Here is a 12,328-nt window from a genome sequence, read left to right as displayed (position 1 = left end):
GTTCTGCACTTTATTGCGATTCTTTTTAGAATATTTTGTATTCTCTAAAGTTACGTTACTTTAGTATTAATTAATAAAATTCAAGCTCATGCTATATTTGCCTAGTTTTTGACCAGTGTTATAGTAAAATTCTAAATAATATAGGTTTAAATTTGCTTAATAAAATATAATTTCTATTTATTAAAATTATTTGTAAATTAGTAAATTTAATTGTCAATTTACTGAAATTAACAATCATATTTTTTATTATCAATAAAAAAATAAATAATTAATATAAATTAAACTGTTAATTTTTATAATTTATAATTAAAAATATGTAGATTATAGATAAAATAATATTAAATTAATAAAAATAATAAATTAAATATAAATAATTATTAAAAAATAAATGTTGCAAAACTAATCAAATGGTATTTGGCCTGCATTATGCTTAATTTTGGCCAGAATTATACTTAATTTTGGCCAAAATATAACCCAAACCCTAAAACTAATATTTTAAAAATATTATCTATAAAAGTTAAAAAAAAGGATAAGTTAAATTTAAAAAAAATACCAATTTACTCAAATATAAAATATGACTTTATAAAATCAATACAATTTGCTAAAACTTATAATTATGATTATTAATTAATTTTCAATTAATTTGCTTTATCTAAAATTATGAATTTAATCTAATTTTGATTGAATTTGCTAAAACTCAAATATGAGTTATATATGTGATGTCTTGGGTCCTAGATTATCTATGGATAGATCTATAGTTAGGTGCTGAAACATTTTAACATATGGGGACGCCCACAGCAAAAGCCGGGGCTCGGCCAAAATTTTGATTTTAAAAAAATATAATATTTTATAATTTATGATTTTTGTATTTTTATTTTATTATATTTAATGGATAATATAAACTTGCTAGAAAAAAAACCAATGTTTTAATGAATTCCTTGCAAAATTTTACCCTAGTTTGCAAAAAACTGATTTTAAAAATCTTTAAAAATGATAAAATAAATTGCGATTTACTAAATTAACCAATAATATTAAATTGTGATTTTCGCAAAATCACGTGATTTGCCGAGCCCCGGCTTTTGCTGCGGGCGTCCCCATATGCAATTACTAAAACTATTGCCGAAATCCCAAACTATAAGACTATTACTAAATCTAGTAAATTTTCAGTAAAATTAGAATTTTGAAAATGACTTAAAATATTAGCAATGGGTTTAGGTTTCAGATTTGAAAACTATATAAACTAAAAGCTAAACTATTTTCAGTATATGGTTAATAAGTTTTGGCATATAAAGAGTTTCAGCATCTAACTATAAATGGATCATCAGATATCTGATAAATATAGATTCTTATCGTTAAATAATAATTATGTATTTGTTAATAAATAATATTATAATAAATTATATAAAATTATTAAATCAGTATTTTAAATTGTCATAATATTTACACTAAATTGTTTAAATTATTACTAAATTTCACTCAATTGCAAAATTTCACTAAATTATCTCTGAAAATGTTGCATTTATACCATTTATATTCAATTATCCAAAATCAGTAAAACATTTTCACTTAATTGTCCAAAATTATCCTAAATTTCATAACATTTACCGAAAAAATGCAAAATTTATCACAATTTTTCATAATTTGCATTATGTTTACACAATATTGCTGAAAAATTCATCTAAATTTTTAACAATTTATATAACATTACTAAAAATACATTACAATTTACTACAATTTGCATTATATTTGCATAAAATTACTAAAAATTCATTATAATTCACCACAATTTGCATTATATTTATATAATATTACTAAAAATTTAATTAAATTTACCACAATTTGCATTATGTTTGCATAACATTACTAAAAATTTGACTAAATTTATCACAATTTACACTACGTTTGCATTAAGGTTGCCTGCCTAAACCTCTCCAAAATTCTACAATTGGTTTCTCTAAAATTTTACTATAGTTTTATTATAGTTTTGGCAAAGTTTTGGCAGTTTTGACATTTATAATAAGTTTCGTCAGGTTTTGCTTTTCTCCAGAGTTTCACCAACTTTTTAATAAGACTTTCATATAGTTTCGGCAAAATTTTGCCATTTTGCCATTTCACCAACTTGCCAAAACCCCTTAGTTTCTCTAGCAACCTTAGTTTGTATAACATTACTAAAATTTACCTAAAATTTCCAACAATTTAATAATTATTTACTGAAAAATTTCTCAATAATTGAATTAAAAATTCTGTAAAAATGGCGCCATTTTGATAAAATTTGCCAAATTATAAGTCCTCCATTATCTCAAAATTGTAATACAATTTAACCTAATTTATTGGGATAATTCTCAATTTGCCAGAAAAATTCTAGGTAAATTTTGCGACAATAGCATCTATTTAACTTGTGTAACCGAAATTATAATTTTAAAGTTTATTAGCTAAATTATATATAAACCTAATATTTAGTTGGCCAGCTATTATTTGCAATACATACTTTAATTCTGCAAGACATACTTTTAATTAAATACAGTATATTAAAAAATTATTAGGAATTTTATTCCATTTTTTATTTAAAATATCCTTCAATTTTCTCATATTTTTTGCAAATTTGGGTCATCATTTGATACATCTTTTTAATTCTGACCATAAGTGTTTAATGGAATTTAAGTTAAATAATTGACTTGGCCAATTTTCCAGAATTTTAATTTATTTTATTTTCATTTATTCTTTAACATTTTTAGCAATATGAACAGTCATCTTAAAATAAATAACCCTACCTATAAAAATCATTATTAATTATTGGTATCAAATGTGATTCAAGTATTTAGATATAGTCCCAATAATTTATTTTTCTATCAAGTTTTACTAGTGATTTTAATCCCTTTCCTGAAAACAGCCCTATACTATTATTTCCCTACCATCATATTTAATTGAAGAAATCATGTTTTTAATATTGAATCTTATTCCAGGTATTTTTCAAATATGATTTGAACCATCATTTTTAAATATGGTAAATTAGCTTTTATCACTTCATATAGCTGATTTTCATTTTATATATGCTACCCAAATTATTTTAAGCTGCCGTAATTATAAGTAAAATCCCAAATTCAATTATGACATTCCAAATTATTTTGGTACTTTACATAGTAAATTATATATAAATTGAATGAATTATAGCATCCCAAATTATAATTATGACATCCTAAAATAATTTGGGTAGCATGTATATCCATTTTGCAAAAAACTAATTTTTTTATTCAATACATCATTTTAAATGATTTTTTCTTTATTGATTATAAAAGTGATTTAGATATTAGAATATAAGAAAAAAATTTAAATTCATGTAAACTTCTTCTAATAGTTTTGATAGAGACTTCCATATTAGTTTTCTCTTAAAATTTATTTTTAATTTGCTCAGCTGATTGATGATTATTCTTTTTAACAATTTTCTTTAGTATTTTTTGTATTCAATATTTAAAAGTTTTAGATAGCGATTTCATGATTATATTTTGACCAATGATTCAACCAAAGTAATTTTTAATTTGTTGAGATTTTTTCCATCACAATAGGTTTAAATAGTTTAATTTTATGATACTATTTTTAAAAAAACTAATAATTTGATTGTGTCCAAATTCAATTAATTATATATAATAAAAACTGGTTTAAAATTTGTTTTTGTAATCACATTTTAAATTTATTTATATATGAAATAATATTTATATTATACATAGCACATGTAAAGTATAAATAATTATATACAAAAATTTTAAGCTAGGTTATTATGTACATTTTTGAGAAATTAACCAAGTTTTGATATCCACTACTTTTGTTCAAATAGTGTATGTAGTGATAATTGATTATTTTTTAATTTTGGAAACAGAAAATAGACTTTCCTTTTTGGTCTTCTGATTGTTATTGGGATAAATTCCATATATATTTCCAATTTTTTGTTTATCTCCATTAACAAAACTTTGTCTTCCAGTTCCTTAAAAAGTTAAATTTTATGTGAACATATCTGCCGATCTGCGGAATTAACAAAATTCGTCTAAATTAAGGAATTTGACAATAATTTAATAAAAATTAGGTAAATTAAGTTTTGCAAAAATGATCACACTTGTGCTACATGATCATATGACAGATATTAAGAAATTACTTCAACAAAAAGTAGCGTTAAAAAAATTTTTTTCTTTCATAAACTTCCTATTAAACTCCCCATCAACTCCCCCATCAACTTTTCAAACAGTTTTTACATCAAGTAAGTTAAGAATTTTTGCAAGTATATTTGTAATTATTTTATATTAGATACAACTTGGAGCTGTTTTTTTATTTTTTTTTTATAGTTTATAGAAAAAATTTATTTAGAAAGCAAAATTATTCAAAAAAAATCTTTTCAATAAATAAATAACTCTAAATATTTATAACGATGTTTTAGCGAATTTAGATTATATATTGATTAGTTGTTTAATTAAAATCTATTTGATATTTATTATTACAGTATTAATTATTTTTCAGTTAATTTTTTTTCGTTAAATCATTAAATATTCTGAATTTTGTAAAGTTTTCTTTTGTTTTTTCTAATAAATTAACTTTATAATATTTTTTTCCTTCTTTTTCTAGAAACTCCTTCTACTGGTTTTGGGTTAAAGGGGTAAATATTTTGGGAGAGGTCTTAAAAGTTTTTTTATATATTTTTTGACATTTTTTCTTATGTAGGAACGGGTTTTGATCGATTTTAATCGGTACTACGCCACATAACTGATGATCAGCAAATTTCACAAATCGGCGGATATGAATCAGTTTTATTAAATCAGGTAGAATATTAATAAACTTACTAATTGATTTTTGTTTAATAACTCCATCAGCTGATTCAGAGTTAGCAGAGTCAGTACTATTTTTACAAGCTTCATTTTTCTTGTACTCAAGATATGCTAGAAGTTTAATAGATAAAGTTTAAAATTCGAGACTTTATAAATGTTCTAATTGATTATAAATACCTAATATTTCTTCATCTTCTTCAAAAGGTTCTCCAGCTTCTTCCCACTTTTCTAATGCAATTAAATTCAAATCTTTTCTAAAAGATTCTTTTATTCCAGGCTCTTTTAATAACTCGAAAACCCTTTGATGTCGTAAAGCTTGTAATTCATCCATATTAATTAGTTTTTTTCACATTAAAAATCAAATAAATCAAATGAGTCATTTCATATTATACTTTTTTGTGTAATTTAATAACTTATGTAATTATTACATCATAAATCATGTTTTTGGCAGGTTAGTGACGCAGCTAAGCATTATGATGTAACAGGACCCTGCTTATTTATAAGATAGGTTATCCCCAGGTCTAAAGTAAAAATCACATATAAAATTCTTTGCAGATCCTACTATAAAAGGAAATTTTATGTTACATTGTTATGATTTTTTTCCTTTTTAGATAATTAACCAATAGAATTTAAGAAAAAAGTAAGATAAAAACTATTAGTAAAGGGCCAATTTTCTACAGTGACCTTTATTATAAGTAAGCGGGGTTCTGGTATAACAAAAAAATTACAAAAATAAAGAAGAAATAATGTATTCACTGCACTCTGCATTACAAATTTATATATATTTTTATGTTTATTATTTGCTATTTTAAGGGGGTGCGGCGTATAAACTAAAGATCAATATAAATAATTTACAAAAAAGGAAAGATGCTTTGTAACGCAGGGTGCAGTAAATAAATTCACTCAATAAAGAAAATGTTCTTATTATATAACTTATATAACTTTTAAATTTAGAAATTTTAGCTGTTCTGCAAATTTACTTAGAGAATATACAGGTGGTTTAGAAGGCCATTTTCGAGTTAATCAATAAATTCATTTTTGGAAATACAGGTCTATCTAAATAATTACTTGCACTAGTTAAATGGTATAAACCGATTCATGATTCTCAAGATAAGATTTTATTGTCAAGTATATAATGACATAAAATATGATACAATAAGGTTATATGTTAACTAATAAATCACATGATTAATTCTCTAAACACGTGACATTTGAGGCCTAAATTTAAATTGAAAATTAAGAGATTAAAAGTTCCTTTTGCTTAAAATTATTAATAAAAATATATTGTGAAGGTAAATATTTTATTAATATAAAACAAATATTAAAAAAGAAACCAAACAGTTTTTTAAATATTAATTGTTTTAAATCAATGGTATTTTTTTTATATCAATTTGACATTTTTTTAGCACTTATCTCATTATATATAAAATTAATAAAAAGCCAAAAAAAAAACTAAAGTTAATATATACTGGAATTAAATAATTAAATTGCACCATTAATAAAAAACCTGAGCTTATATTATATACTGAAATACGAACTGACTTACATTACAAGATTGATTATTGATTTGTTAATTAAAATTCGTATGATAAATGTGATTATTTATTGTTAAAAGTATTCTATCAAATAGCAAATAATTTTAATCTAGTTTTTTTTTATCTAGTTAAAAACAGCAATGATTACGACAAAATAAATAAATTTTTTTTTTTCGAATATTTTGTTTTTCAAATCTTGTAAAAAAAATAATCTCTTCCTCAAGATATTAAATTATGGAGAGATATGTAGCATTATTGTTGCATGCTAGATCTATAATCTTCAGTAGTCATTTTATGTCTAGCTTTTATAAACATTGGCCCGGATGGAATTAAACCATTTGTAGAAAAATCATCTTTGAATGATGCTAAATCTTGAGAACTACCTTCGGCTGACGAATATAATTTTAATTTTTGGATATTACTAATATAACATAACATTTTACTTGGGCTATTCATTAATTCAATAGTATTAATTCTTTCACACCATTCTTCTCCAGCTTTGTCACTCGTACGTCTTTCAACACGATCCAAATTAGCGTTCATTAAATAAGAATTTGTAACATATTCTATATCTTTAATAACTGCTACACTATTTCCATTACTTTTTATTGATCTTAAATAACATAATTGACGTTCAAGAAATTCTACTAAAAAAATATAATAATATTCAAAACTATCCACATTTTTAGAAAGATATTCTCCAAACCTTTTAACAGTATTAATTTCTAATATTTGTTCAACAAAAGGCAAAGTAGTTAAGAATGGTTCATCGTCAAATAATATTGTATTTGAACGATCTTCAACATAAACATTATACCATGCACCTGGAGTTAATTCATGTTCAACTGGATCGAAAAGTTTCTCTGTAATGACAATATTCATTTGTACTCTTTGATGTGGTGGTGGTTCTTGAGAATAAACCGAGAGTGTACCATCATTTTCCCAGAAAGTTGATGATGATGTGCGTAATACATGTTGTTCGACATCCGGTGTCATTTTGTATTGTCCAAGGATCGTAGAAATAATAGCGGTCGGAAAATTACGCCATGTTAATCTCGGCAAATAATGACCTGTTATTTTAGATCTCCAACTTGATCCTGTCGTAATATAATTAATATAAACACAATCAGGATCCAAGAAGTGTTTATCCCTTTCTTCTCCAGCGTACCGCATCCTTGCACCTTCAACCGACCAATCAACCAAGAAATTATCTCCGAAGTATGCAAATTTGCTACGCGCAGATATTGCGCTCCATATTGATTGTTCCCCACCTTCCTCTCTACTGCTCAAATTCCACTTGTCATTTAATTGAAATGAGAAAAGCCGGTCTAAACAGGCGAAGTAACATACGATATGAACAAAAGACAAAAGTAACTGAAGAAGACTCAATGGATTAACCACACATTTTGATCCTGCTTCAAGACCAAACCAATAAGGGAGAGTACTTCCACGGTGAGGCGCAGATAGACAAATGATGGCCTTGACCATTCTTCCCGAAGTATGCTGTCCAAAGTAATTGGTTGACAACAAGTGTTGTAGATAAAGTGCAGTTGTAGCTCCGTAACCTTTACCAATTAACACAACTGGATTGTCTGGACTCCAACTAGGCATGAACCCTTCATATGTTGCACCAAATTGGTTATGACAAAATTGATATGAATGATGCAATCCATAATCCTAAAAGAGATAAAGAATTTATTTTTAAAAAATAATAATAATAAAGTTTCTTTAAAAAAAATTACTTACAACTTGACCTCCTTTAATTTGATAATAAAGTTCTACAGCTCTATCATGAACGGACTACATGTTTATATAAGAGATAAAAAAAGGAAATGTTAGTAATTTAGTGCAACTATATTTATATGAGAATTTCATGCCAGAAACATAAAAATAAACTCATCGTCTATGATCAGCTTAGCAAGAAAGAAAAAAAATTTTTTTTTTTTTGAAAGATGCTTACACTTAGAGAACTTGGACTTGAAATAAAGGGATCTTCGACAATATCTTTAACATCATTCCAGTAATCAGAAATAACCCATTGTTTTCCACCCGGCAAGGTGAATTCAATTTTGTCGACCCAAAATAGACCAGGTACAAGTACGGTGGGATCTCTGTCTTCACCTTCAAAGATAAGTTTTACTTCTTTAGTCTCGCTCAACGGGGAACTATCTACAGCTTCGGCAAGATAAGGCTCGTCGTCATCTTGATAAAGATGTGTTGATACTGTTGTATCATTATTATGTTGTTGCGGTGTTGATATTATTTTTTTGATACTAAACATTTGATAAGATTAAGTGTGGAATGCGGTTTAATGAGGTATTCGGTAATTCACGCTAAAACAACAAATTGACCTATCAGTTCAAAAAATGCGTACCAAGATCCTTTTTATTATTTTATATCTAGGGAAAAAAGGAGTAAAATTAAAATGCCGATTTTAAGATTTCAAATTACTAAACCGAATATTTTTCACATGAAAATTGAGTTAAAGCATATGGGTAGTAAATGGGTGTTGCTGCGGGAGATCTTCCAGTAATCTCGAAAAAAAAATTTCTCCACGTGATTTATTAATCTTGTTGACCAAAATTAAGTTTTGGCGAATAATACGAATAATAACAAACTTAATCTAAAAAAAAATATTTTCACAAATAAAAAAAACAAAATAAAAATAAAATTGAAAATAAAAAAAAAAATCTTTTACATCTATACAGTTTAAAATAAGGCGTTAAATAATTGTCCCATGCGTCCTGTGTTGGGGTTCATGGTAAATTAAAATTTAACTTGTGATCATCTTTGATATCAGAAGCGAACATCATTCGGTCATGACAAGCATAATACAAATATAGCAATATGTAAGGAAATATGTATTTATAATCTTATTTCTGGTTATTCTTTTCTTTTACTTATTAATTTACTATATATAATACACGGCCACATATGATCGTGATATTTTAGCCGTTTATAACATCGGCAATGCAACTTGATTGACCAATCATACATCGCCCTCCGTAAAATCACTGATATAATAAAGAAAGTATATTTTTCCAACAATGAGAATAGTAAAATTAAAAAAATGTTTAGTATAAAAATTAAGTAATATTATGAATATCGTTTTTTTTTTGCTAAATCATTTTATTAAAGTGTGAAGTAAAACAATTTATAATTTTATATTCACAAAATTAAAACAATTTCTTATTATTTGTATTAAAATATAAATAATAATCCATTTTAAAAAATTCAAGCATTTTATACTATAAAATATTAAGTATTATATAATCAAAAAAGAAAAAAAAACAAAACAATGAATTGTCTTTTTACTTTAGTTTTGAATAATAAATACATATTATTACAAATATTTGCAAAAGAAATAAACAGTAATTTTTAAAATGTATATACGAAAATAATACTTATTTTCATTCTGTCTTGTTATAATTTTCTTATTAGTAATGATCCTTTATATCTGAAAGTTACTTTCTGATATAAAGGGTGATTGATAGAAATTTTAAAGCATATAAATAGGAGCTGATTCAGGATTCATATTATGTTTAAATTCCTGAATTGTCCTACCATTACAGTTTACTGAACCCCCATTAAATATCACGTGAAAGTAAAGTTAAACTCCCGATCAGTCAACGATCGGCATGTTGTGTAATCAACTGATTATCTTATTTATCACGTGACACATGTTTACATTTTTTTCAGGTGGAGAATTAATTGGGAAAATTAATTAGTTAATTATAACGCGTTTTTTTTTTTGTTGAAAATGTTCATTGCAACTAAATATTAAATGTATATTCTTTTTTTTTATGGAATAGAGAATGCCTTTTGACCAAACCTACTGTATTAATACAACATCAACAGCTAGTTATTATCCAAAAGTTATGAAGCGAACAAATTATAGAAAATTAAGATCTCAATCAGCTTCCAAAGCAAGAACAACAGCACAAAAGGAGTCTTCACCTTTTGATAATATTAGTGAACGTAGTAAGAGTAATAATAGATATCAACTTAGGCATTCTTCAATTTCCCCTCCTAGTTCTCAACCAACTGATGCAAATGCGAGTTTTATTTCAGTATCAAGTGTAACGAATGAGGATTTTAATACGGTACCAACAGAAAACTCTAACTTTACCTCACAACAATCATTAGATAATAATTTAGAAGATATTCGTTCAAATTTAATCATCAATCTCTCGGAAAGTTCTCTCTCTCGGTCATCATCAGTTTCATTATCTAGAGGAGATTCATTTATTGGTACGGAGTCAGTAATTTCTACTAATAGTAGATCGCGTGCATCATCACCTTTTGTAAATTCTGAAATTTCTTCTGATCGTAATTCTGAAACCGCTTCGACAAATCATTCGAGAAGATCATCTATTTTATTTCAGCCTTTTAACTATGAAGAAAATTCTGATGATGACAATAGTTCTGTTGTTAGGCCATTAAATAATTCTATACTAGGAGAAGAATTAGAAACATTTCCCACAAATATTGATGATGATGGCACACAAGAAGTACGAATGGATGAAGAGGAGGAACAACAACAACAAAATTTTAGTATTAATCGAGCGTTGAATAGTATTGGACTTGTTTTTTGGAATAAGCTTATTGGAACGATTATTTTAGCAAAAGAATGGATTAAAAGATCTATTAGATCGGTACCTAGCCGAATATATTCATTTGTATATGATAATTGGCTTATAATATTTACAGTGATCTTTTGTTTTCTTTTATATAATTATTTTCCATGTAATGTGACAGATTTAAAAAGTTTAGAATTTGCAGAGTGTATAACAAAAATTAATAATGTGATTCGACAAATTAATGTTGCCGATTTAGCAGATTCATCGATATCACATACTATAAATAACAAGGATAATATTGAAACATCGTCATTTGAGGGTGATAATGATGCATTAATTAGAGATGTAGTTGCAGATCAGGTAAAAACGGTATGTGCAGCAGAAGTACAAAAAAGGATTCCAACACAAAATTATGATTTAACAACAAGAGAAGATATTGTTGTTGATATGGTACGACAAGAAATTAGAAAAGCTGTAGAAGAAATGTTATATACTTATTCACAAGATAAACTAAATAAAGCGGATTTTGCATTATCTTCGGGAGGGGCGAAAATAATTGTTCCATTAACTTCACCAACGTATGAGCAATGGCCAACTTCATGGTTTAAATTAGCAATAGCTAAATTAACAGGTTCTGGAATCACAAGAGGTAAACCACCGATAACTGCATTACAACCAGAAACACATGTAGGACAATGTTGGCCATTCGCTGGACAACAAGGACAATTAGCCGTATTATTGAGTAGAAGAATATATGTTACCGCTATAACTTATGATCATGTTAGTAAGACGGTAGCGATGGGGACGACGAGTGCTCCGAAAGAATTCGAAGTTTGGGCTTTTATTGATGATGACAATGATTCAAATGAGAAAACAGATCAGAAAATGGAACAAAAATCTGATGAAAATATTGATTACGTTACTAGTACATTAAAGAATATTCCCAGTAATCAACCAGGTTCAAACATTCTTGATTCATCATCATCATCATCATCATCATCATCTAGTCTTTTACATTCATCTGGTAAAGATTTAAAACTTGGATCATCTCCAAATCATTTATTTTTGGGACGGTTTATTTATGATATAAATGGTTTACCTATTCAAACATTTGAGGTGGATAAATGGAATAAACCTGTACGAGCTATTATTATGAAAATAAATAGTAATTGGGATAACCCGTCATATACTTGCTTATATCGATTTCGTGTACATGGTAGGCGTGCTGACGCAAATCAAAATTTTAGTACCGGGTGAAAATTTCTACAGGTGGTTAATCCTCATTTAGAGATATTTCTCTTTATGGAGATGATTGATGTAAAATTTTGTTTTTTTTTTTAATAAAATATTCCTTTAAAATCTATTTTATACATTAAGTGAATAAATTTTTACAAACACAAGG

General features: G+C 26.2%; 3 protein-coding genes across 3 annotated transcripts; 1 reads left to right on the top strand and 2 right to left on the bottom strand.

The window, feature by feature from the left end:
* Positions 1–4,726: 4,726 nt before the first annotated feature.
* OCT59_022852 (uncharacterized protein) lies at positions 4,727–5,142 on the bottom strand (the record flags this gene model as incomplete). The annotated part of the gene is made up of 3 exons (XM_066150400.1): positions 4,727–4,749; positions 4,827–4,922; positions 4,989–5,142. The coding sequence occupies 3 exons, from the start codon at positions 5,140–5,142 to the stop codon at positions 4,727–4,729; spliced, it is 273 nt and encodes a 90-aa protein (XP_066006439.1).
* A 941-nt stretch (positions 5,143–6,083) lies between these two features.
* Positions 6,084–8,747, bottom strand: OCT59_022851 (uncharacterized protein). The gene is made up of 3 exons (XM_025322099.2): positions 8,307–8,747; positions 8,093–8,146; positions 6,084–8,023 (listed from the first exon to the last, which is right to left on the bottom strand). Exons 1-3 carry the CDS (start codon positions 8,625–8,627, stop codon positions 6,599–6,601), a joined length of 1,800 nt encoding a protein of 599 aa, XP_025167148.1. The 5' UTR covers positions 8,628–8,747; the 3' UTR covers positions 6,084–6,598.
* Positions 8,748–10,102: 1,355 nt separating this feature from the next.
* On the top strand, positions 10,103–12,299 carry OCT59_022850 (uncharacterized protein). The gene has a single exon (XM_025322098.2). The coding sequence runs from the start codon at positions 10,162–10,164 to the stop codon at positions 12,181–12,183; it is 2,022 nt and encodes a 673-aa protein (XP_025167147.1). The 5' UTR covers positions 10,103–10,161; the 3' UTR covers positions 12,184–12,299.
* Positions 12,300–12,328: the final 29 nt, after the last annotated feature.

This window comes from Rhizophagus irregularis, chromosome 32, assembly GCF_026210795.1.
Source record: "Rhizophagus irregularis chromosome 32, complete sequence".
Classification (NCBI taxonomy): domain Eukaryota; kingdom Fungi; phylum Glomeromycota; class Glomeromycetes; order Glomerales; family Glomeraceae; genus Rhizophagus; species Rhizophagus irregularis.
This window is presented reverse-complemented; position numbering and strand designations above follow the sequence as displayed.

Coding starts and splice junctions, on each gene's coding strand:
- OCT59_022851 (XM_025322099.2), bottom strand. CDS start 8,627: ATGTTTAGTATCAAAAAAATAATATCAACACCGCAACAACATAATAAT. Junction 8,147..8,306: donor CAAGTCCAAGTTCTCTAAGT/GTAAGCATCTTT, acceptor ATAAACATGTAG/TCCGTTCATGATAGAGCTGT. Junction 8,024..8,092: donor AAATTAAAGGAGGTCAAGTT/GTAAGTAATTTT, acceptor TATCTCTTTTAG/GATTATGGATTGCATCATTC.
- OCT59_022850 (XM_025322098.2), top strand. CDS start 10,162: ATGCCTTTTGACCAAACCTACTGTATTAATACAACATCAACAGCTAGT.